We start from the raw sequence: 26,074 nt of genomic DNA on the forward strand, positions 1-26,074 counted from the left end.
CCTGGACAGCTGGTAAGAAAATAACAGGATCACTTAATCATTCATTCAGTCATTTATTCAACACGTTTGCTGGACATAGACATTACAGGTTAGGTGACATACGTAGAGTGACTGTCTTCATGGGATGAGAAAAATAAGCAAATAAATGAGCAAAATAATCACAAATTGAGAAAAGGGCTATGAAGTAAAGAGGTAAGGTTCTGAGACAGAATGAAGTGTATGAGTTGGTATGGATGAAGTTGGTGGTGGCAATCGGTTATATTTGGCATGTGGGAGGGTCTGTGATAAGCTGGAATGGATAAGTCGAATAGGCAGTTGGATTTAAACCTGGGGCATGGAGAGGTTTGGGCAGGCCATGGAAATCGGTTAGAGCCATGGAAACCGAAGGAAAGGTCCAGGAAAAAATATATAAGGCAGATGTTGTACGTTTTACCTTTGGCTGTATGCATACACAGGACACGAACATTTTCCACGTGGTAAGAAGCGGGTTACAAGAAAATCGTAAAGCTGCGCAGCTTCGCCTCCCACCTCCCGCAACCAGACTACATTTCCCAGAATGCGGCGCGAAGTGCGCGAGACCCGAAATGGCTCACAGCCACTTCCGGCGCAGATGGCCCCGGATAATCATGGCGACCCTCAGAGCGTCTGTGTCGCTGTGGGGCCTCCTGACAGGTACTCGGAACACCGAGCGGGTCTCTTTCCCGGCCCGAACTCGGCTCCATCTCGGCACCCTGCTCCAGCCGCTGCCCAGGCCCTGCGGGGCGGGGTTGCCATGCCGTCGGCTTGCCTCTGAGGCGGGTAAGTGACCTGTCAGACGTCCGCTGGCGCGTTTTCCTGGGAGACCCAGAGCGTCCTTCTGGCTGGCGAGAACCACGCGGGCCCCACCCCCTCATCCCAGTCCCCGGCTCCTCTAGCAGTGCTCCCTTAGACCGAGCCGGCTTCCTTCTGTACCTTGTACCTGAAGGGTCTGTTATCGCCCACCTTTGTAATTCTTCACTCGCTTAACTAACAGTGCCTGAGTTCGGTTCCTTGCAAAGCACAGCTACGTTTGGGGAAACGGCCAACTAAACTTTGAGGGAACTCGTGGCCCAAGGGGGAGGTGGCAGTGTAGTGTGACCCAGGCTGTGGATAGGAGATCGCACATAAGAGTAGCGCTCAAACTAGGTTGGAAGGGGCAGGGAAGGGTTCCTGGAGATGATGGCGAACGCTGAGACCTGGCTAACCACGCTATAGGGAGAAAACAGGAAGCATTTCAGGCAGAGGAAACAGCATAAGCAAAAGTCCAGAAATGAGACTGAAATACAGGTAGTTTGGAAGCCCATGTTTTAGGTAGGATTGATAAGGGTTCGTTATGGCTTTGGCTCTGAGTTTAAAAGGAGAAATCAGTGCTGCTTCTCAGGTTTCTGGCTTGCACAGTTGAGTGGAGAATAATCCCATTTATACCAAGACAGAGAAATTGTAGGAACAGGTAGGGAGGTGAGGGAAGAAGAGGCAGGAGTAGATGAGATGAGCTTGGCAGGAAGGCAGAACTAAACGTCTGTTTGCACACGTTAAATTTGAGGTGCTTTTGAAATTCTAGTGTAGGTATCTAATACGCAGTTCATATCTGAAGTGAGAAACATCTGGTGAAAGTGGTAACTCAAGCTGGGGGAATGGGTGAGACGGTCTGAGAGAATAGTGCTGAGCACATATTGTCTGCCAGGTGCTTTAAGTGACCTGGGTGTTAGAGATGAGTATAAGACAGGGTTCTGGCCTTTGGGGGAACACGTTGTTTAGTGGGGGATGCAGTGAGAAAGCAGACTTCCTTAGTTTTTTTTTCTAAATGATATTGGAAGTCATTGGTGAGTTTCAAGCATGCATGATCTTGATCATATTTCAAAATTTTTTTGTTCTATTGAGATACAATTAACATACAGCATTGTATAAGTTTAAGGTGTACAACACAGTGATAATATGTTGTGAAATTCATATGTCATGAATTATTACTACAGCAAGATTAGTTTACATATTTTCTCCCCTGTAGATACAAAGAAAAGCAAAAACATTTTTTCTCCTGTGGTAAGAACTCTTAGGATTTACTTTCTTAACAACCTTCATATATGCTTTTCAGCAGTGTTAACAGTTTTTATCATGTTGTACATTGCATTCCTAGTTCTTATTTATCTTTTGGCTGGAAGTTTGTTTCTTTTGACCACCTTCTTCCAATTCCCCCTCCTCCTACCCCTTCATCTGGTAGCCATAAGACCACAAGTCTGATCTCATTTTCTTTTTTCCTTTTAAATATTTATTTTGAGAGAGAGAGAACCCATGAGTGGGAGAGAATCTCAAGCAGGCTCTGTGCTGTCAGTGCAGAGCCAGATGTGGGTCTTGGTCCCACAAATCATGAGATCATGACCTGAGCTGAAATCAAGGGTCAGACGCTTAACTGACCTAGCCACCCAGGCACCCCCGATCTCTTTTTCTGTGAGTTTTTGTTTGTTTTAAGATTCCACATGTAGTTGAGATCATACATTATTTGTCTTTCTCTGCTCGACTTATTTCACTTGGCATAATGCCTTCACAATCCATCCATGTTGTCCCCAATGGCATGATTTCCTCCTTTTTTGTGGTCAAATAATATTCTTTTACACGCGTGTACATGCACATACACACACACACACACACACACCCCCCACAACTTTATTATCCATTGATGGATACTTAGTTGTCTCCATATTGTGGCTGTTGTAAATAATGCTGCTTTGAATATAGGGGCACATATATCTTTTCAAATTAGTGTTTTGGCTTTTTTTGATAAATAACCAGTATAGTGGAATTAACTGGGTCATATGGTATTTCTATTTTTAGTTTTTTCAGGAACCTCCATACTTGTTTTCACAGAGGCTGCACCAGTTTACATTCCCATCAGCATTGCGCTAGAGTTCCTTTTCCTTCACATCCTTGCCAACATTTGTTGCTTGTCTTTTTGAGTCTAGTCATTATGACAGGTGTAAGGTATTATCTCAATGTGGTTTTGATTGGCATTTCCCTGATGAGTAGGGATATTGAGCATCTTCTCACGTGTCTGTTGGCTATCTGTATGTCTTCTTTGGAAAGATGTCTGTTCAGGTCTTCGGCCCATTTTTAATCAGATTATTTGCTTTTTTGGTGTTGAGTTGTATTATCTTCTTTATATATTTTGGATATTAATCCCTTATCTGATTTATCATTTGCATTCTTCCATTTAGTAGGTTGCCTTTTCATTTGTTGGTGGTTTTCTTTGCTGTGCAAAAGCTTTTTATTTTGATGAAGTTCCAGTAGTTTGTTTGCTTTTGTTTCCCTTTCCTGAAGAGTTCTATCTAGACAAATGTTGCCATGGCTGATGTCAGAGGAATTACTGCCTTTCTTTTTTTTTTTTTTTTTAAATTTTTTTTAAGTTTATTCATTTTTGAGAGAGAGAGAGAGAGACAGAGTATGAGCAGGGGGAGGGGCAGAGAGAGAGAGAGAGAGAGAGAGGTAGACACAGAATCCAAAGCAGGCTCCAGGCTCTGAACTGTCAGCACAGAGCCTGACGCGGTGCCGGAACTCACAAACCACGAGATCATGACCTCAACTGACTGAGCCACCCAGGCGCCCCTCTTTCTTTTTTTTTTTTTTTGTAGGAGTTATGCCTTTAATCCATTTTTAGTTTATTTTTGTGTATGGTGTTAGAAAGTGACTCACTTTCATTCTTTTGCATGTAGATATCCAGTTTTCCCAGTATCATTTATGGAAGAGACTGTTTTTTTCTCCATTGTATATTCTTGCCTCCTTTGTGGTAGATTAATTGACGACATAAGGGTGGGTTCACCAGGGATATTGGCCTGTGGTTTTTTTTCTTTTCTTTTCTTTCTGGTTTTGGTATTAGAGTAGTGCTGGCCTCACAGAATGTATTTGGAAGCTTTCTTTCCTCTTCTACTTTTTTTTTTTCTTAAAGTAGGTTATATATGTAGTGTAGAGCCTAATGTAGGACTTGAACTCATGACCCTAAAATCAAGATCTGAGCTGAGATCAAGTCGGATGCTTAACCCACTGAGCCACCCAGGTGCCCCTATTATTTTGGAATAGTTTGAGGAGAATGGGTACTAACTCTTCTTTACAAGTTTGGTGGAATTCACCTGTGAATCCATCTGGTCTGGACTTTGTTGTTGTTTTTAAATTGTGGTTTAACTTTATCACTTGTAAGGGGTCTGTTCACATTTTCTATTTTTTCCTGCTTCAGTTTTGGAAGATTGTTATGTTTCTGGAAACTTACCCATTTCTACTAGGTTGTCATATAATTTTTCGTAGTAGTCTCTTATAATCCTTTGTATTGTGGTGCTGGTTGTTACTTCTCTTTTAATTCTGATTTGGGTCCTTTTTTTTTTTCTTCTTGATGAGTCTGCCTATAAGTTTATCAATTTTGCTTATCTTTTCAGTGAACCAGCTCTTGGTTTCAGTGGTCTTTTCTATTTTTTATTCTGTTTCATTTATTTCTGCTCTAAATTTTTTTATTTTATTCCTTCTAATGTTGGCCTTGTTCTTTTTCTAGTTTCCTTCAGGTAGAAGGTTAGATTGTTTATTTGATATTTTTCTTGTTTCTTTGGTAGGACTGTATTCCTATAAATTCCCTTCTTAGAACTGCTTTTGTCGTGCTCCAAAGATTTGCGGCTGTTGTGTTACCATTTTCATTTGTCTCCATATCTTTCTTGTTGATTTCCTTGTTGACCCATTGGTTGTTCAGGATCATGTTGCTTAGCCTCCATGTGTTCGTGTTTTTTTGTTTTGTTTTTTTCATTTTTTTTTCTTTTAGTTGATTTCTAGTTTTATACTGTTATGGTTGGGAAAGATGCACGATATAATTCAGTCTTAAATTTATTGAGACTTGTTTTGTAGTCTTAACATGTGATCTAACCTGGAGAATGTACCATGTGCGCTTGAAAATAATGTGTATTCTGTTGTTTTTGGATAGAATATTATATATACGTGTGCTAAGTTCATCTGGTCTAAAGTGTCATTCAAGAACATTGTTTTCTTACTGATTTTCTTACTGGATGTTGCATCCATTGATGTAAAAGTGGTGTGAAAGTGCCTTGCTATTATTTTATTATTGTTACTTTCTCTCTGTATGTCTATTAATATTTACTTTATGTATTTAAGTGCCTCAGTGTTGGGTGCATAGATATTTACAATTATATCTTCTCATTGGAGTGATCCCTTTATCATTATGTAATTCCTTGTTTCTTGCTACAGTCTTAGTTTTGAAGTCTATTTTGTCTGATGTAAACATTACTATTTTTTTTTCTTCCATTTGCATGGAATATCTTTTCCCATCATTTCACTTTCAGTCTCTGTGTATCTTGAGTTCTGCAGTGAGTCTCTTGTAGCCAGCGCATAGATGGGTCTTTTTTTTTTTTTTTTTTTTAATCCATCTGCACCCTGTATCTTTTGTTTGGAGCATTTACTCCATTTACATGTAAAGTAATTATTGATAGGTATTGTACTTATTGCCATTTTAGTAATTGTTTTCTGGTGTTGTTGTTTTTTTTTTTTTTTTAGCTCTTCTCTGTTCCTTTCTTCTTTTGCTTTCTTGTTGTTTGGTGGCTTTCTTTACTGTCATGTTTAGCTTTTTTTCCCTTTTTTGTGTGTGTGTGTATTACAGGTTCTTGATTTGTGGTTACCAGGGGTGTATATATAACATCATATATGTATAGCAGTCCTTATTATTAAGGTGATGGTTGCTTAAGTTTGAACACATTCTGAAAGTACTATGTTTTACATTTTTCCTCCATGTTTTATATATGTATGATGTCATATTTTACATCTTTTTATTTTGTATATCCCTAATATTTCTTTTAATTTTTGTAGATATAGGTGATTTTACTGCTTTTGTGTTTTAACTTCCATAGTGCCTTTATAAGTGATTAATGTCCTACTTACTATATGTTTGCTCTTACCAGTGAAGTTTATTCCTTTCACAATTTTCTGAATTGTAGTTATTGTCTTTTTTTTTTTTTTAACCACTTAAAGGATTCTCTTTAACACTTCTTGTAAAGATGATTTAGTGGTGATGAACTTTAATTTTTGTTCGTCTGGGTAACTCTTGATCTCTCCAATTCTGAGTGATAGATAATTTTGCTGGGTAGAGCATTCTTGGTTGTAAATTTTTTCCTTTCAGCACTTTGAATATGTCCTGCCATTCCTTTCTGACCTTCAGATTATTTGCTGAAAGATTAGGTAATAACATTATGGGAGTTCCCTTGTGTGTAATTGTTTGCTCTTGCTGCTTTTAATATTCTCTCTTTATTGCAAGTTCTGTCATTTTAATTATATGTCATGGTGTGGACTTTTTTTGGTTCATTGTGTTTGGGGATTTTTGTGTTTTCTGAACCTGAATGTGTTCCCAGATTAGGGATATTTTCAGCGATTACTTCTTTAAATAAGTTTTCTGCCCCTTTCTGTCTCTCTTTTTCTTCTGAGATCCCTATAGTACTATGTTATTGTGCTTCATGATGTTATAGAGGTCCCTTAACCTATTCTTACTTGTTGTTATTTTTTTCTTTTTGCTATTTAGGTTGGTTGTTTTCCATTACACTGTCTTCCAGATCACTGATCCATTTTTCTGCATTCTGTAATCTGCTGTTGATTCCCTCTCGTGTATTTGTTCTTTCAGTTATTGTATTCTTCAACTCTCATTGATTATTTTTTATATTTTCTATCTCTTTGTTGAAGTTGTGAATTCATCTATTCCTCTGTCTCAAGTCTAGTTGGGTATCTTTATAATTGTTACTTTGGTCTTTTTATTAGGCATATTCCTTATCTCTATTTTGTTTAGTTCTTTTTCTGTAATTTTTGTCTTGTTCTTTCCTTGTGAACATATTCTTCAGTCTCCTCATTTTTTTCTCACTCTCTGTATCTGTTTCTGTGTATCAGGTAGGTATGTCTCCTGATCTCTAAAGTAGTATCCTTGTGTAGAAGAGGTCCTGTGGTGCCCTGTAGCACAATCCCTTCTTGTCACCAGACCACATGCCCCAGGGGTGTCCCCTGTGTGGACTGTGTGTGTCCTCATTTTGTGGCTAGGCCACAATTTCTGTGGGCATCCTGATGGGTTGGGCTGGCCCTTAGCTCAGTGGGCTCCATGTCCTGCTTCATTTGCCGCAGGCACAGTGGGCAGTGTACTGTCCTGTTGAAAGGCCTGGCTGCGGCTGCCATGGGCTTGCTGGTAGGTAGCCTGGTTGTTTCCAGTTGTTGCGACAGCTGAAGGGGGCAGGGTTTGTTCCCCATGCAGGCAGTAAGAGGCCTGTCTGGCAGGAATTGAACACATGCTGGTGTGTGGGACTATCTCCCCCACTCCCCGTGGCAGGAATTGCTTTGGAGGGGTGCCTACCAAGGCAGGTGGGTTGGGTGGGACAGGTCCACGGGGCAACACTGAGGCAAGGCACATGCTGCTAGCAAGGTAGATGAAGAGTGTGTTAGAACAGGCTCCGTCAAGAGTCTGGCCGTCTAGGCTTGGGGAGGGCAAGAAAAATGGCACCACCATCACTTTTGTTCCCAGGGAAGTTTCCTGAAGATTCCTGTCTTTCTGGCACACGTCCTCAGCTTCGTCCATACATATCTTTCACATATGCCCCAGGTGCTTTTCCAACTGCTGCTTTTGTGCTGTGTCTGTGGTGAGTTACTTAGCATGCTGGGTCTCAGGTTTTTTAACCTCTGGCTGTCTCAGAGTTTAAAATCAGCACCACTCATTTTCAAAGCCAGATCTTGTGGGGACTCCTTTTCCCAGTGTGGGTCTGGGAAGGAGTCCAGTCTGGGAGTCTGATCTTCTTGCTCCTCTGTGCTTGTGATATCCTTCTTGTTTTTGGTTAGTTGAGCCAGGGGTTTGATTACTGACTGTGTTTCCACCCATCCTACCCTTTTTGATGTGGCCTTATTTCTACAACCAGCTGTGGGAGATCTGTTCTGCCAGGCTTCAGGTCATTTTCAGGGTTAGTTGCCATACATGTAGTTGTTGCCTCTGTGCATCCTTGGGGTGAGGTGAGCTCAGGATCCTGCCACTCCACCATCTTCCCTGCATTCCTCCTCTTTGATTTCTTTCGCCTCCTTGGCTAAATTTATTCTTAAGTATTTTATTGTTTTTGATTCTGTTGTCGATGGGATTGCTTTCTTTCTTTTTCACATAACTTGCTGTTAGTATAGAAATGCTACTGATTTTTAAATGTTAATTTTGTATCCTGCAACTTTACTGAATTTGCTGATTAGATCTAATAGTTTTTGTTTTGGGTTTTTTTTTGTGGAGTTTTTAGGATTTTTTACATACAAAATCCTATTGTCTGCAATTGGATACAATTTTACTTGTTCTTTTCCAATTCTGAGAACCTTTTCTTTTTCTTGCCTAATTGATTGGCTAGGACTTGAAGCATTATGTTGAATTGGAGACATCGTTGTCTTATTCCTGAACTTAGAGGAAAGGCTTTCAGTCTTTCATGGTAACTGTGGGTTTAGCATATATATAGCCTTTATTATGTTAAGGTATGTTCCTTCCCTACCTAATTTGTTAAGAGCTTTTATCATGAACCAATGTTGAAATTTGTCAAATGCTTTTTCTGCATCTGTTGAAATGATTATATGATTTTTCTGTCATTCTGTTAGTGTCATGTATCCATTGATTTGTGTATGTCAAACCATCCTTGCATCCCAGGGATAAATTCCACTTAATCATGGTGAATGATCTTTTGCTGAATTTGGTTTGCAAGTATTTTATTGAGAAATTTTACATCCATAGTTATCAGGAATATTGGCCTGTAGTTTCTGGTAGTGTCCTTTTCTAGCTTTGATATCAGACCAGATTGGGTGTGTTCAGGGTGGTATGGCTGTAGAGTCTAGCTTTGGTATCAGGGTAGTGCTGGCTTCATAAAATGAGTTTGGTAGTGTTCCCTCCTGTTCAGTTTTTTGGAGGAGTTTAAGAAGGACTGGCAGTAATTCTTCTTTGAATGTTTGGTAAAATTCACCTGTGATGCCATCTGGTACTGGCCTTTTCTTTGTTGGGACATTTATTATTGCTCATTGAACCTCCTTAGTAGTAATTGGTGTGTTCAGATTTTCTGTTTCTTCCTCAGTCTTGGTGGGGCACATGTTTTTAAGAATTTTTCCATTTCTTCTAGGTTGTCTAGTTTTTTGCCATGTAATTGTTCACATTAGCCTTTTAGGATCCTTTGTATTTCTGTAGTATGAGTTGTAATGTCTCCTTTTTCATTTATAATTTTGTTGATTTGGGTCCTTTCTTTTTTTTCCTTGCTTACTGTAGCTAAAGTATTGTGAATTTTCCTGCCTTTTCAAATAACCAGCTCTTAGTTTCGTTAATCTTTCCTGTTGTTTTGACTGCGTTTTTAAGAGATTACTCTGGTTGTTCTGTGAACAATGGTCTACAGTGGTGTCAGAATGGAGTCTGAGTCATTCTTGGAGTCAGGGAGACTGGTTAGGAGGCAAAGGCAAGAGATGAGCATGGCCTTGATCAGAGTAGTGGCAGTGGGAAATGGAGGATTAGAGAGATTTATGAGGTATAACAGGCAGTATGTTCTGTGTTAGTGTGCTTTTTTTGTAAAATGGGGATAATTATGGTATTGCTGGGGTTGTGAAGATTAAATGTGCTGAATACGTAACATTTTTAGCTCAGTAAGTACTGGTATATAGTGAGCACCTAACAAATGTTATTTGTTATCATTGCTGTTGCTGTTACTACTGCTCTTTGGCTAGATGTGGAGAGTAAAGAAGTCAGGAATGACTGTGAGATTTCAGGCCCACATGACCTATGGATGCTGCTAAGATAAGGAACAATAGGAAAAGCAGGTTTAAGACGGGAGAAAGTTGATGGGTTCTGCTTTGGCAGTACTGGGGTGCCAGTGAGATGTCCATGGGTTAGGTGGTTGGAGGATGATCTTAACTGAAGATTCAGATTTTAGAGTCACCAGCATATAGAAGTAATTAAAGTTGGAGCGCCTGGGTGGCTCAGTTGGTTGAGCATCTAACTTCAGCTCAGGTCATGATCTCACGGTCTGTGAGTTCGAGCCTCGCATCGGGCTCTGTGCTGACAGCTCAGAGCCTGGGGCCTGCTTCAGATTCTGTGTCTCCCTCTCTTTCTGCCTCTCCCCAACTCATGCTCTCTCTCTCTCAAAAATAAATTTAAAAAACTTGAAAAAAAAGAAGTAATTAAAGTTATATTGCTAGGATATCATTCAGGGAGAATATAGGAAGGGAGAAGAGAAGGATTTTTAGGGGAATCAGCATGTACAGGACTAGCAGAGGAAGAGGTGGCTGGGAAGGAATGGTACTTATTTCCTCTCTTTTTTTTTTTTCTCTCTTTCTTTTTTTTTTTCCTAATGGAAATGGAACAGGGGAAGTTAGGCAAATGGATAGGCAAACCGCATAAGGCAGAGATGATATCTGGTCTCCTCTCCTGTCCAAGCCTCTTCCATGACACCCGCTTGGCCTTTTCAGTCCCACGTCGTAATCCAAGCCTGTGTTTTCTAGTTGCAGCCCGTTAGCTTGGCATTTCCTTCCCTTTATTCTCTGTGCTGTTCAGGCCCTTGGGAAGCCTTCTTTGACCCTGCCTTGTCCATCTCTGCTCCAAGAGTATGTATGTGGCACTTGCACTGGGGGCCACCATGAGAGACTAGAGCTGATCTAGGCTCTAGAAACAAACTTTGGTTTAAATCCTGACTCTGTCACTTAATAGCTAGTTGTCTTTAAGGAGGCTCCAGTGTCCTCATTTATAAAATTGAGATATCAATACCTATTTTGTGGGTTGTTTAAACATTCCTGAAAATATGTGTAATGCCTGACGTATAGGAGACAACTCTGTAAGTTATTATGATTAACATTATTACATTACTTAGTTTAAAAATTTTACTTTGAAGTAATCTCCACATGCAACATGGGGATTGAACTCACAACTCCGAGATCAAGAGTTGCATGCTCTACTGACTGAGCCAGCCAGGTGCCCCAGATTAATTAGTTTTTTTATGTTGCTTTTCCACTAGATTGAGTGCCTTTTTTCCAGTATTCTTAATCATTGTAAGTGGTCAGTAAATTTTATCAAGGAATGGATGAATGGATTTCATAGGGATTAACATTATGCATACTGAGGTAGACATCTTGTTCATCATTTCTATTAACTTTTCTGTTTTGAGGTCTCGTTGGCTTGTCATTTTTACCATCTTCTTATTTACTACAATCCATTTTAACAGAATCTGGTAGCTCAGAGATCAAGAAACCTACATTTATGGATGAGGAAGTCCAAAACATACTCATCAAGATGACAGGCTTGAATCTGCAGAAGATTTTTAAACCAGCTGTACAAGAACTGAAGCCACCAACCTATAAGCTGATGACCCAGGCACAGTTGGAAGAAGTACGTGAATGCAGACATATGGGCAGGATACTTTTCTTTCAAGGGTTAAATTAGATTTCTAGAGGCCCCCTGGACGCTGAGGGCTGCTCTTCCATAGATGCTCATGATGGGAGTTCCAGGCACAGACTGAGAAGAGAAATGGGATCAGGCAGGCAGATAGGAGCAGGGAGCGTGGCTGAAATTAGGCAGACGGGGGGCACGTGGGTCAGGCCTGCGTGTCCAAGCAGAGCTCCTCCTCTGCTCCCAAACCGGCTCGAGTGTCTTTCTTTGTGCTGCCTGCTTCAGCTTCTTTCCTCAGAAGCCTCCGCTGTGAGCTGCTTTGAAGCTTGCTTTCGTGGGATTATGAGATCCTGCTGAAGCACATCCTACTCTAAGCTACCAGGGTCCTCCTGGAGTCATGCGTATTGAGTGCTTTGTGGAAAATGCTTTCATGTGTGAATATGTGAAGCATTATTGCCCATTACAGTCAGAGCAAAACATTCAGATATCCAATAGTATATCACATGAGTAAAAGGTCCCCTTTGAACTTCTCAGAGGTAATCATTGCTAACTGTGTGGCATGGAGCACTGTGGTCAGTGGTTAAGAGCGTGGGATTTGGAGTTGAGTTGCCAGGGTTCAAGTCCCAGTGTTGCAACTTTTTAGCAATTTACTTAACATTTGTGTGCCTTTATTTTCTCTACCATGGAATAACAGTGTCAGCTAGCTCATAAGGTAGTTGTGGGCATTAAATGAGCCAAATATTTTCAGAGTATGTAAACAATATATGGTACATAGTATGTACACAATAAATGAAATCCTTTCTTTAATTTTAAGCAGCTTTTGTGGCCCGGCTCAGTCTCCGAGCATCTTTTGCTGTGTCGAGAATGGTTGAGTCTGTAGGTGGTGCTCTCAGCCACTGTGGAGAGGCAAAAGCCAGGGTGCAGGGGCCTTTTCACTCACTGAATCATGGCTACAGCTTCTTCTCTTCGCAGTCCTTGGCATTTTATATCAGTATCTGCTTTTGTCAGATGATCCTTCTTGTCTGTAACGTTGTAGCTTTCCTTAAGAAATGTGTTATTTCATTAGGCTACAAGAAAGGCAGTTGAGGCAGCTAAAGTACGATTAAAAATGCCACCGGTTCTGGAAGAACGAGCGCCAATAAATGACGTGTTAGCTGAAGATAAAATTTTGGAAGGAACGGAAACAGCCAAATATGTGTTTACTGATATATCATATAGCATACCACACCGGGTGAGTATATATCTAACTGCAAAATGATCTTTATTTGAAATATGTGCGGTTGGACCTGAGGAACGAGGGTCGACATCACTGTGACCCAGCTGTCTCTGAATCTTCCAAACCAGAATTCCTGTGACTGGGTGAGACCCTTCTGGAAGATCCAGCCCAGCATAAGGAAGAAGAGAAATGCAGAGCAGTCCCACATCATCATGTTACCATGTCCCTACAGATTATGGACACAGTATATTCCAGACTGACTGCAGAGAATGGTGTGCTGAGACAGAACGAGGGGTTTACAGACAGAAACCCACCCCTAAGCCACAAATAGGCAGAAATCTTCAAGGCAGTGGCAGAAGGGGATTCTTTCTGCCCAAGTTAGGCTGACTTCCTAAGCTGAAACGTTTTTCTTTCCTGTAAATTCTTGAGGATGCCAGAAAAACCCAGACTGCCCAAAGGATATTCGCTCTTCAGAATTTGCAGCAAGAGTGACAGGTTTCCCCAGATAATTCTCAGATACCACTGCTTCTTCTATTGTGGTTTTTATTCTCTAGCTCCTCTTCCCTTGATGACCAGTTCCAAAAGGGAACTGTGTTTGAGCCTTTTCAATTAAGAGTGAAACAAGAGCGATTTATAATTTAGCCCAAAAAATGCACTAGAGTACTACGTAACGCTATGGTTGGGGGAAGGGCCACACCACATTATTCTTTTTATCATATATGATTATGGTTAGAAGACATGATTCGAGCAGTGTCCATGTCTGTGTACATCAACTGCCTGTATGCCTGACCTGATGAACAAGGATCTCAGAGTTTCATTTTAATTAAAATTTTTGCTTTGGGCTGCTTTATTATACGTTTGCAGTGCTTTGAAGGCTGTTTATGGGAGCATTTTATAACTTGAGAGAGGAACTTAGAATTCAAATTACCTTAGTCCTTTTGAGAAATAATTGTGTTATTTAGGCATCTGCTATTTTTTTCTGTTTGCAGTACTTGAAAGTTTTTATTATCCTCAAAACACATTCAGAGACTCTCACATCTCTGAAAAGGTCAAAGTCAGTTAATTTAAACATTAATCAGATGTATATCAAGTATCTGCGATGTGCAAAGTTCTTTGTAAGTCACCGGGTATTGTGAAGAATTATAATCCATAGCTCCTGCCCATTTTAAGTTTTCTAACAGTATCTGAGCAGTGTCAGGAATCTTGCACATGATAAATTGCCCACTGAGTGGCACACACAGTGGGTGGAATTCAGAGGGAAGCCATCTCATGGCCTGGGATTTGGTAGTTGGAAAAGTGAAGAGGCCGGAAGCAGGGAGACAGTCTCTCTGACACATTTATGTCTCCTGTCACTATAAGGAATTACACAGGTGAGGAATTAAGACTCCACATTCTTGGGTTTGTTCCTTTTATCCCAGGGACTTTAGAAGTAGATCACAAAGTAAATAAAGTCTGTTTCAGTGAGACTTTGGAATGGGGAAATGAAACAGTTTGAAAGGTCTCATAGTACTTCTTTCCTCTGAAATGGATTTAGATGAATCTCTGATCAGTTTTTTTTAGTTGAATCATTTTGTGTATTGAGCTCACTTTAGGACCATGGTTGACACTTAGTAAATACGTTAATTTTAGATTTCTGATTGTCAGAGGCAGAGCAGTGATTAGTGAAGGAAGTACCAAATCTTGCCAAGTCTTCGAGGTTTAACATTATCATTGAAATCCTAGACCATTGCATTTTATGTCTCCCAGTTGCATTTTATATTTTGATTGCAAATTATTCATATAATGGTGCTTAATGGAACACTGGAACTAAAAATAAGTCTTCAGAAACTCATTCTTGATTATGTTTTCTATTTCAGGAGCGTTTTATTGTTGTCAGAGAACCAAGTGGCACGCTACGGAAAGCCTCTTGGGAAGAACGGGACAGGATGATACAAGTTTATTTCCCAAAAGAAGGTCGTAGGGTTTTGACACCAGTAATTTTCAAGGAAGAAAATCTTAAGGTAAGGTGACTGTGCTTTCGTAGAGTCAGTGGTGATGGTTTCTTGGTTGAGCATTGGCTCTGGTGCTGTAGAGCATTCTGCTTTGATAAGCACAGATATGCAGGGTTTTGTGTTTTTGTTGTTTTTTTCTTTAATTTAAATCCAAGTTCGTTAACATATAGTGTAGTATTGGTTTCAGGAATAGAATTTAGTGATTCATCACTTAAATATAACACCCAGTACTCATCCCAGCAAGTGTCCTCCTAATGCCTCTCACCTTTTTAGCATATCCTCCCACCCATCATCCCTCCATCAACCCTCAGTTTGTTCTCTGTATGCAAGGGTCCCTTATGGTTTGTCTCCCTCTCTGTTTTTATATTATTTTTGCTTCCCTTCCCTAATGTTCATCTGTTTTGTTTCTTCAATTCCACATGTGAGTTGAAATCACGTATTTGTCTTTCTCTGATTTATTTCACTTAGCATAATGCACTCGAGTTCCACCCACATTGTTGCAAATGGCAGGATTTCATTCTTTCTGATCACTGAGTAATATTCCATTGTATGTATACCACATTTTCTTTATCCATTCATCAGTCGGTGGACGTTTGGGCTCTTCCATAATTTGGCTATTGTTGATAGTGTTGTTACAGACATTGGGGTGCATGTGCCCCTTCGAATCAGCACTCCTGACAGATACGTGTTTCTAATGATGACTCCACCACTGTTATCAGTCTTGCAATTGGCTTAGCTGGGATTTGAATGTGGGTGTGAGTTGTGGAGCCTGTATTATCTCTGCCTACCTTTTACTGGGCACAGATGTGGATGAGTACATCTGTCATGGCATCAGGACGGGTGTTGAGCTTTCGTGTTTATCTCATCTAATTCCATCTGTGCTGTGTGGTTTTAGACCATGTACAGCCAGGACCGGCATGTTGATGTCCTCAATCTCTGTGTTGCCCAGTTTGAGCCAGATTCTGCTGAATATATCAAAGTGAGTATATTTTATAATTTCTAAAGTATGGACTTAAGTATGGTTATGAGTAAGATTTATTCAAGGGAAAGAGAAATACCTGAACATTTATGGAGTACCTGAAGTATACCAGATGTTTTATCCTTACAGCAGCCCTTACAGATGAGAGAATTTAAGTTTGGAGAGTTGAGTACCTTGCTGGAAGTTGCACAGTTAGTAGGTGGTAGTTTAGGACCCAAACTTGAATAGGCAAAGCCTGTTTTCTTTTCATTTTATCATGCAGGAACAGAGTCGTTTGCTAAAATTTGCCAAAATGTCGTGTGTCTTACAGTTCAGTAAGTAATCACGTAGTGCCTTCCATGTGTGAGATAGTGTGGTTGGTAATATAGGCGAGGACACGAACTAAGATCAGGTGTGCTCTGTTAGAGCTGCAGTCTGGCATTGACTGTGGAGAAGGGTGCTAGATAAGTATGCAGATAATTATCACCTTGGGTTTAAGATGTTAGGTGCTAAGAGAAGATTACAAAGTGCTCTCAGGAAAGACTTCATAGGGGTCTTGACCAGGGTTCTAGAAGGGCAGGGAACACGGTGAAGTTGAGTGAGAAGAGGTGTTTCAGGCAGGGAGGGGGAACAGTGTGAAAGGTAGGAAACAGTGTGCTTGCAAATGGCTAGTCATCTGGTTTGCTTGTACATACAGTGTGTATGGGAGGTGTTCAAGATGAAGCTAGAAAAGTAAATGGGGCCGTACTTGACCTCAGAGGCTAGACTCAAGAATCTGGACTTTAGTCAGAAGGCCTTTGAAAGCCTTTTGAACACAGAAATGCCCTATTTATCATATGCAAGATGAATCTGGAAGAACTGAAGGAACATTAGTTAGTAAGAATGGAGCAGTTGATGGGATAGGAGAAAAAGGGAGGAGTGAAAAAGCATTCTTGATTTCTTTTCTTTTCCCCTAGTGACCAAGATAGTGGTGGTCTATTATTTCTAGCGGTCTCCAGCATATGTAATAGGTGCTTCGTGAGTAGTGCTTGGCTGCTGAAAAGTAATTGATCTGACTGTAAATGTGTGGCAAACTTGTTCCAGGCTGCCACACACTTCCACAGTGGAGGGCCAGTCTAAACCATACCTATTGGTTAATGATAGTGGAGGCGGGTATCAGTAGACCTGGTTTACTGATACCTTTTTGGGCAATGCTCATGTTAGTAAATGTGTATCCAGTAATCCTCACTTTTTATTTTCATGTTTCTGAAAAATTACATTTTGTGTGGATAGATTCATCATAAGACTTACGAAGATATAGATAAACATGGAAAGTATGACCTTTTACGCTCAACAAGACACTTTGGTGGAATGGCTTGGTATTTCGTAAATAAGAAAAATATTGATGGTTTACTGATTGACCAGATTCAGAGAGATTTGTAAGTACAATCTTAGTAAGTAAAAGAAATTCTCACAACTATTATAGTAAATCTGTATTTAAGCTATTTTTCCCCATTGATGACAGTGTATTGTCCAATAATAAATACCTTTCATTTACCTCATTTGTTTATGGGTTTGTTCTTCCAGCACAACCCAGTTTTCTCAAGTCTTTGCTTTTGTGGTTTTTGTTTTTGTTTTTGTTTTAATGTTTATTTTTGAGAGACAGAGACAGAGCACAAGAGTGGGAGAGACAGGGCGGGGCGGGGGGTGTGGTGGGGGAAGACACAGAATCCAAAGCAGGCACTAGGCTCCAGACTGTCAGCACAGAGTCCGACACGGGGCTCAAACTCACAGACTATGAGATCATGACCTGAGTCAAAGTCGGATGCTTAACCAACTGAGCCCCCTAGGCGCCCCTGCTTTTGTGTTGTTTAAACAAGGCTAGATTCTTTGAAAGATACGTGGTAGTGCATCTGTATTATATATATCTTGGATACTGACTTATCCTGGGCCTCACCAGAGTTCCTGGGGACCAGTGAACTTTCCAGAGACTCAAAAAGGGATTAAATAGGAAATGTAAACTGACAGGTGCTTGTTTTCTGGGTGGGACTGGAGCTTTTCAGTAAAAGTCATCATTTAATTTATGAAAATACTGTTTTTAATGTCCCTTGCTTTTGCAAGACTTTTAAGATGTTGAAAAAATTAGTTTTCCAAAGTTGCATGAAACAAGGAATATCTGTTGTATGTTTTTTTTAATGTTTATTTTTGAGAGCATGAGCAGGGGAGGGACAGAGAGAGGGAGACACAGAATCTGAAGCAGGCTCCAGGTTCTGAGCTGTCAGCACAGAGCCTGATGCGGGGCTCAAACCTGCGAACTGTGAGATTGTGACCTGAGCTGAAGTCAGATGCTTAACCAACTGAGCCACCCAGGCGCCCCTGGAATATCTGTTGTATTTTAACATGCTTGTATTTTAACTGGTGTGCTCCCAGGTTCTAGCTGAAACTGTACTTTACAGCTTGTGATGAAACTGTTGTTTTTGATTATCAGTTGGATTAGAAATGCCAAGATGACGAGGAAAAGAAACCAGCATGGTTGTAGTAAGGTCAGTAGGCAGTCCTTGACTGACTCAAAAGTCTGAACTACAAGATGGTTATAGGGATTACTGCCACCTTCAGACTATGAGGAGCTTTGACTCAGAGTATCCTCCACGTAATCTCATCTAAGTCCTTCACATAAAGTTCCTAAGGCATTTGGAACTAGAAGGTGCCACAGGCATTCTTTAAGAAATACAGCCCAGGGGCGCCTGGGTGGCGCAGTCGGTTAAGCGTCCGACTTCAGCCAGGTCGCGATCTCACGGTCCGTGAGTTCGAGCCCCGCGTCGGGCTCTGGGCTGATGGCTCAGAGCCTGGAGCCTGTTTCCGATTCCGTGTCTCCCTCTCTCTCTGCCCCTCCCCTGTTCATGCTCTGTCTCTCTCTGTCCCCAAAATAAATAAAAGTTGAAAAAAAATTTTTTTAAAAAGAAATACAGCCCATATTTGGAACCAGAGCACTATTTCTCATAGAAGCAGCATTCCTAATGGTTGATGACTTCAGGCCAGCCTACTTTACTAGCAAGTGTGTTGTAACCCAGTTCAGAGGGCAGACACATAACCTCATTCCACATAAGCAGGGGGCCGGTTGGCAGTGACATTTCCTGTGAACGAATTTTCTTATAAGGTTTTTAAGATGGAATCATTCTGAAATTTTTTTATTTTAAAGACATGTAACATTTTCGTAAAAAAATGTGTAACTGAAAATCAAAGTTCTTTATCAAAATGTAGTAACATATATTATAGTAATAGTCATTACCGTATTTAAGCTTTACATTTGAATCAGTTTACTTGTATACTGGGAGGGAGTTTTGAGTAATCTTTCCTGCTCCACATTAAGTAAAACCATTCTTGTGTGGTTTCTGACCCGGACAATGTGCTGCAAATCTCAGACCGGACAGTAGAGGGTGCACATCCTCACTGAATGAAACACAAGGCAGAACTGGGATTCGGCTCATATTTATTTTGGACTTAATTAAGTCCCAGTGTTGGTTTGTGGTTGAGATTCTTTTAAAAAATCTGTTTGAACATGGAAACTTATTTGCTCTTATTTTCAAATATGGCTAGGTGTTAAGCTAACTTGTTCAGTAAGATACAGGCATTATACTTTAGCATGAATGTAATAAAGCACTAAATGGAATCTAAATATATATAGAAACCCATTTAAGCTCCTAACAGGACCACATGCCTAAGCTCTAAAGGGAATTCTTTTTTTTATTTGGGGAATTTTGTTGCCATGTTTATTGGACTTTGTTAGATTATAACAAGCAATACATTTGTAATGAACATGTTTGAATTTTTTTCCCTGGAAAGTTTTACTATATGAACAGCTCTGGTTTCTCATTTCTCCCAGAGGATGGCCTTGGAGTGGATGGGCCTTGGGATAAGCCTAGAGCATTTCTCTAAGGTCACCATGGCTTGAGAAATTCTTTAGTCTCACGATCACTCCACTCTTTATCCGCCAGCTCAGATGTAAAGCAGAGAAAATTAATGAGATGGCTGGGAGAAATACTGAATTAGGATGTCTTTATCCTTCTACCCCCAACTGGAAGCCAGTACCTCACTAGTGTGCACAGCATAACCTCAAAAGCATAAGCATTTTAGAAAAGTTGTTACCTCCTCAGCTTTGAGGTGACAAATGGGCAAGTGTTGACTATGTGAGAAGACAGTGACTGGTTTGGGGAAGGCTAAAGAGGTTTTTTTTGCTGATAGAAGTTGTCTATACTTTCTAAAAAGGTAAGTACAAACCAGAAGACTGAATTCTAGATTGCAAAAGTAGAACCTGACGTTCCTTCTGACTCAGGTGCACAATTTCAGATTGGCTTCACTAGGATGCTAATTTTTGACTAGTGGGTTCCTGTGAATAGATAGGTAGCCTGGGAGTCTTTCCTTGGACTCCTAGGAGGCCTCTTGTAAAGGCATTTTCCCACTAATTCAGAGTCTTAATGAAAATTTGTTAGCTGCCAATAAGTTCACTGCTAATGAACTTAAAGGCAAGTGGCTTTGAGCATCCCCTGACCACCAGCCTCCAGCTTATGTGGGAGGAAGATAGTATTCCTGCCCTCTGAGTAACAGGACATTATTAGCTGCTGGTGAAGTGGGCTGGCCTGGCAGCCATCTACCATTAAGAATGCTGTTTCTATGAGAAGTAATGCTCCGTTTCCAAAAGGAATATAGTCACACTTAGAATATATTCACTTTCATAAATTGGGCACTCCCTGTACGGATTCCCGGCCTGCCTACCTCAGAGTAGAAATAAAGCCTAAATTGGCCCGTATTCTGAAAATGCCTTTGAAAGTATAAAACCTGAAGGCTTAAAAAATGTCTGGCCCGAGGAAAGTTTGAAGTGGAATTTAGTTTTATGTTGGCACACATTTTTATAGAACTGTGAAGCAAATGAAGAAAACCCACTGACAGCAGTAATTCCTTTCACCCTAGACTGGATGATGCCACCAGCTTGGTCCAGCTGTATCACATGCTCCATCCAGATGGCCCGTCGGCTCAGGAGGCCAAGGAGCAGGCTGCTGAGGGAGTACATTTAATTAAGGTAAAGGGACTTTTTTCACCTGGCTGTTGTGTGGTGCTAATTGAGATGGGAAGAATTCTAAAGTGGGTCATATTTAATAGTAACTAAACATTTGTGATCTTGAAACAGTGACCAGAGTCCCATATTTCTTCGGCCTGGAAAACAGAAACAGATGGGATGGGAGTGGAGGAGCTGCACACTCAAATCCCAAGTAGTTCAGATAGTAGGGCAGCCGCCCCCTTGTTCTTTGAGGGGATCAAGTGATGAGCAGGGCAGTGTGGAGCAGGTAGCACGTGTTTCCAGTGTACCTTCCCGTCCTTCAGGGCGGTCACAATCCTGTCCAGAAGGGGAGAGGGTGGTGCCTGTATTATTACTAAGTCTTAGTTGCATTAGCACTTTGGAGCTGCCTCCCTCTCCCAACCATGGCCTTACACAGAGTTCTCTGTCACTGTATAATTTTCATCACTTCTAATGCTCAGAATAGACATGGTTTTGTGGATCTGGCTTCTCTCCCAATATTATTTTACCCATACCGCAAAGCAGTTCTAAGGATAAAAGTGACCAGTGATGGACCCCCTAGGAGGAGTAGAGAGAAACTATGGTACTAATTTTGGTTTTCTGTGATTGGTCAGGTAAAGCAAAATGCTTTTGGGGAAAATAAAGTGATTTTTTTTTTGAAATCTAATGATTTTCATTTTGACCTAGCAGGGGGTACAATGTCAGGTTTTAATTTTTTTCTGAAAACAGGCTAAGAGACATGGCAACCATGTTAGAATTCTTCTGGTATTTAGAATTACTGTGGCTTGAACTGTACTGGATGTTATTTTTTGGTCCATGTAGTATGCTTATTTTATAATCAGAAAAAAAAATTGTGAAACTTGGAAGACTTTTTAAACTGGGACTTTGCTAATGCAGAAATGGAAAACTATAAATAGTACATGTTCTATTGCTTAAGAGTTTCTTTTTTTAAATTTAAACAGGTCTTTGCAAAAACAGAAGCACAGAAGGGAGCATATATAGAATTAACACTACAAGCTTATCAAGAAGCATTCATTAGCCATTCTGCAGCTTCCTGAAAATATTTTTTTAAATAAATTTCATTTTACTTAAATTATAACTAGCTTTCTGTTAATGTTGAGCTGAATGTTTAAAAATGTCAAAATGAAAACTACAGATGGGAGTTACCAATAAAATTGTTTTTTAACAGTGCCTCTAACAAAAATACAAAGAAAATCTTGTTACTCCACTCATTTTCCTAGGCCACAGGGGGATAACTGAAGTATATCTGAGTGCCTGGTTATGAATTTCTCTCACCAGAGTGGATGGTGCAGTATAAAACAACAAAAAGGTACTTCTTTCTGTATTACCAACTAGGTAGTTTAAAGAGAGCCCAGCTTAATGAGGTTTCTGGGTTTCAGATCCTGATTCTAGAAGCAGGTAGCTACTAGACAAAAATCAGGACATAATAATCCAAGTACTAAAAAGTTAGGGCAGGGGTAAGAGGATGAGATCAAGAAAAAAGGGTTAAGAGAATGTGGGCTGATCCCTAGGTGAGGTGTAGTTTTGGTTCAGCCTTCTAAAACTAGAAGCTTATCTTCATTATTTAGAAAGGAAACTTTCGAGTATTTTCATTAATTCAAAAGATTTTATGAGATGTGATCTAGTGACAGTATGAAAAAAAAATCAAAGCCCACATCTGTTTTACTTAACAGGAAGCAGTGATTTAGATGCGGCACATAAACTCCTAGAATGAGGAGAGCACTGTGCTCCCAGTGGGCCACAGCCTCTCCCTATAAAAAAATCTCAGGAGTTTCTTAGAGTCCAAAGAACTGTGGTCACGGTGGCAGTCAACACCTGTCCTTAATGGTTCACGGGAAACATTACACTTAGTCATCCAAAATATCTTCATCCAGGTTGATGTCTGTTGTGTCAATATCTTCTAATTCCAAATTATCCAGATCTTCTAGTTCGAGTAAACTCTGCAAAGAAAAGAGTTATTGGTAGGTAACTTTTTGAAAAGTTATCTGATTCCTGATCAAAAGAGAACCAAAGCAAGAGTCAAGAGGGGCATTTTCTCATTTCAAAGCCCCTGCTCTGAAAGTGATTATGTCACTGAAATGCAGAGGCCTGCACATCCTGTGGCCATTCATGAGGCGGGAGGAGTGAGCCTGGGGTTCCCATGGGAAGTTTGGGTATAATGTCCTACCTTTTCTTCTTTGTTGGCTGTGTGGGAGGTCACAATAACTGGAGTAGGAGAAGCAGGTTTCCCATTAAGTTCCTGAAAGCCCAAGTGGAGAGAATAGAAAGATGAAGGAATTTGTTCAGGTAATTTTCCCCCAAGGAAAGGCTGTTGAGGATTAGGAAGTGGGACATGGTACTTAAAATGAACAAATCTTAACCAGATTATCTGATTAAGATATTCTACTGACCTGCTGAGCTGCAGATCTTGAGGGCTGAAAGCCTTTTGCCTCTTCCATAACATTTCTTTCTTCATTTGGCTATCAGAATAAAGCAATGATGAATAAAGCAGTGTAATCTGAAGTCCTAATTCATCTATGGACTTGGCCTAAATCCCAGATATTAGCTCTCAATCCACCAATAATGTATATAAATTATAAAAGAGGCCTGGCTCCCTGGCAACTCACCGTGACAAGTGGGTACTGCTTGGCCGGCCACAGATCAGCATGTGTTTCCTTCACCCATTCTTCCACAACAAAGGCTTCTTTTAATCCAGGAAAAAGGTTTTCGTACTCTGTTGGATCAGCAAGGGATTCTGCTGCTTTCTGATTGACTTTTGAAAGATTTTCTCTCCAGAGTTTTACCACCCTGTCGTAGGTATCATGAAACCAAAGGGAAAGTGAGTTAAGTGTGCTCTAGTTTTTATCTGAACCATTTGTTCCTGAAATTAAAAGTCTGTACCTTGAAACCTGACTAGGTAAGTAAGTCCGGGCCAGGAAGGCAGCTTCTGGCAGTCGGCCAGTTCTAATCAGGAGTTCCAGGCAAGCATCAAGCCTAAAGATTAGAAAGGAGAGGCACTAATTATCAAGAATAAACAACGAAGTGTAGATGTAGTGTTGCAAAGTCAGCACTTCCTCCCCAGCTTCCACACATACTCCTCATTTCTGTCACTGAGCCATTAACTGGTCAGCACCAGTGTGTTACATAATCAATGGACTCCAAGAGTGTGAGGGGTAGGGCAGTTGGTGACCATTTTCAATCTCCTAATAACCTATTTTAACAATTCCTAAGAAGAATCTAAGGGGGCTTTTCAAGACCAGCTAAGGCAGCTTATAAGCAAGCACATTTTAAGAGCTTTCAGGGGATATGGGAGCAGAAACTCGGTTTCACAAGTGGGAACATCGAGGGTGGTGTCTTGAGTGTGGGCTGTGTGCAGCAATGTAGTGATGTCCAGCAGGGCAATGTCCTAGTGTCTATTTGGTTTCTTTTTCGAAGTTTGATAAAGTGGATAATGTGTTTTAGAAGTCGTATGTTTTTGAAAAAAACAAAACACAGGTTTTTGGATATTAGAAAGGTAGCAGTACATATACCACACACATTACCTACCACCCTCAGCATCAAATAAAAGTCATAGACAATATTTTGCAGGAACACATGAATACTAAATATGATAAAAACAAGTGGCATAAGAGCAACTAATAATAGTATTTCGGAGTTTAGGTCAGGTTTTGCTATCAAGTAAGTTATAAAAAACTTTCAGGATATTTTTGGGTTTTTGAATTATGGACCTATTCCTACACATATGCAAATTTACAAACACATTATAAATACACATTGGGGTGCACAAGGTTTCTATAATGAAGCATGAGGTTTAAATGAATGCAGGGCAAGGTTAATGAATACTTCATGTTTTACTTCATAATATGGTCAGCTAATGTTGAGATGATCTGGTCTGCACTGACTGCTAAACTTTCAGAAGTATATGACATTTTTATGCTTTACAGTTGGGACTCAAATCTAGAAGTAAATGGCATCCTAAACCCCTTTATTCTTGCTATGGACAGGTCAGAATTACCCAATTTGGGCAAAATTACTTGCCTTTTGAGTACTATGGGAGCATCACAACAGCCTCCTGCCATGGGAAAATAAAATGGCTCAGGCAGGGAGAGGCAGGGCTTTTGAGAAACGGCTTTCACGTTTCTCTCAGTCCAAACCTCCTTGAACAGCTCATTTTGCTCAGACATTTCGACCAAATTGGTAAGAACATCCCTTGCTGAAGGCCAGTGCCACCAAGGTAGGACTGTCCTCCAACTGCCCCTACTAGCCAGGGTCTAGGCCAGGCATCCATCCGTCTCTTTCCAGGGTTTGTTCCTCTCTCAACCACCCTCAAAGTCCGCGAGTGCGGAAATCAGTGCTTTAAATTACTACACTCACCTTTTAGACCTTGATTTGATACTTACTTGCCCTGTAAAAAGTAGCTCATGAATGCCACATTATTCTTGCCGTCTCTCTCTGCACCCTCTGCTAGTTTATTCACCATACTAGCATTTCCAGAGGCAGTGGCCAAGAGCAACAGACCCCCGTAATCCTGTGCATGGTGCAGGCACTCCTGGGCGAGGCCAAACTGACATTTACTAATGGCAAGTTCAGCAAGTTGTTTCCACTTCTGCTCTGACTGTAAGAAAGAGTTTCCAAGTAAACACATCTATGGAAATAAACATTTGAGTTTTCAACATCAATATTCTTCTGTTACCCTGAGTATTACTGTGCTGATAATGGGAGATATTTTACACATATACTGAGCTGTGCTTGTTAAATTGGTTCTATCAATCAAAATAAGAATGTAGTGACAAAATGTGTAATGAGAAAAGTTATTCGCATATACAAAATTCAAACACAAATCAATTTTATTGATGCATGAATAATCATCAAACCCATGTTATTTTTATTTTGTAATTACCCAGTAAAACTAAAAATAATACTATCTAATTGGAATTTTAAGGTAATTAGATTGTAAGTATTTTAATGAATGATTTCATACCATTTTTTGAAAGAATAAAATTATTTCATACATCCTTAAATATTTAACAGTAATATTATCTGTCATTTGTAGCTTCTCAGAAATCAAAATACTACACATTTAGATTATCTTAACATAGCTGAAATTTATTTAGCACATTTGAAATGAATTTACCAATAAATACTACATGTAAACCATGGTTGGGGGCCCCTCGATATGTAACAGTTCATTAAAATGTCATTAAATTGTGTCAAAATATTAAAATCTTTCTTTAAAACCAACAACTTTCTCACTAATTTGGGATATTGGCAAATTAGTGCTTTGTCTGCACTCCTAGAGTTCCCAGACTATAATATCTAATATCTTACATCTTTTGCAAAACAGATCTCATATAAGCTATGAAAACATTTTTTCCTTTTTTTTTTTGAATGTTTATTTTTGAGAGAGCACAAGTGGGGGAGGGGCAGAGAAGGGGTGGGGTGGGGGGAGATA

The 26,074-nt window shown here is 40.2% G+C and overlaps 2 protein-coding genes across 2 annotated transcripts in view; one reads left to right on the forward strand and one right to left on the reverse strand.

The window, feature by feature from the left end:
* The first annotated feature begins 374 nt into the window (after window positions 1-374).
* MRPS22 (mitochondrial ribosomal protein S22) lies at window positions 375-21,827 on the forward strand. Its single transcript, XM_040480323.1, has 8 exons — window positions 375-798; window positions 11,241-11,404; window positions 12,471-12,635; window positions 14,477-14,620; window positions 15,507-15,590; window positions 16,842-16,987; window positions 20,517-20,625; window positions 21,585-21,827. The coding sequence occupies exons 1-8, from the start codon at window positions 375-377 to the stop codon at window positions 21,678-21,680; spliced, it is 1,332 nt and encodes a 443-aa protein (XP_040336257.1). The 3' UTR covers window positions 21,681-21,827.
* Window positions 21,828-22,229: 402 nt separating this feature from the next.
* The window catches only part of COPB2 (coat protein complex I subunit beta 2), a 31,163-nt gene continuing 27,318 nt past the window's right edge, over window positions 22,230-26,074 (reverse strand). The window contains exons 17-22 of the mRNA XM_040480322.1: window positions 25,023-25,237; window positions 23,524-23,616; window positions 23,250-23,430; window positions 23,034-23,102; window positions 22,811-22,882; window positions 22,230-22,583 (exon numbers count right to left, since the gene is read on the reverse strand). Coding sequence (XP_040336256.1) covers window positions 22,491-22,583; window positions 22,811-22,882; window positions 23,034-23,102; window positions 23,250-23,430; window positions 23,524-23,616; window positions 25,023-25,237 — 723 coding nt within the window. The 3' untranslated portion in view covers window positions 22,230-22,490. The remainder of the gene's footprint in view (window positions 22,584-22,810; window positions 22,883-23,033; window positions 23,103-23,249; window positions 23,431-23,523; window positions 23,617-25,022; window positions 25,238-26,074) is intronic.

This window comes from Herpailurus yagouaroundi, unplaced genomic scaffold (genome assembly GCF_014898765.1).
Source record: "Herpailurus yagouaroundi ecotype Mexico unplaced genomic scaffold, PumYag 159, whole genome shotgun sequence".
Classification (NCBI taxonomy): Eukaryota; Metazoa; Chordata; class Mammalia; order Carnivora; family Felidae; genus Herpailurus; species Herpailurus yagouaroundi.

What these genes read in the sequence shown, in the direction of transcription:
- MRPS22 (XM_040480323.1), top strand. Translation starts at nt 375, where the DNA reads ATGGAAACCGAAGGAAAGGTCCAGGAAAAAATATATAAGGCAGATGTT. An exon ending in TCAAGGAAGAAAATCTTAAG is followed by an intron (nt 14,621 to 15,506) that starts GTAAGGTGACTG and finishes GTGTGGTTTTAG; the next exon opens with ACCATGTACAGCCAGGACCG. An exon ending in AGGGAGTACATTTAATTAAG is followed by an intron (nt 20,626 to 21,584) that starts GTAAAGGGACTT and finishes AAATTTAAACAG; the next exon opens with GTCTTTGCAAAAACAGAAGC.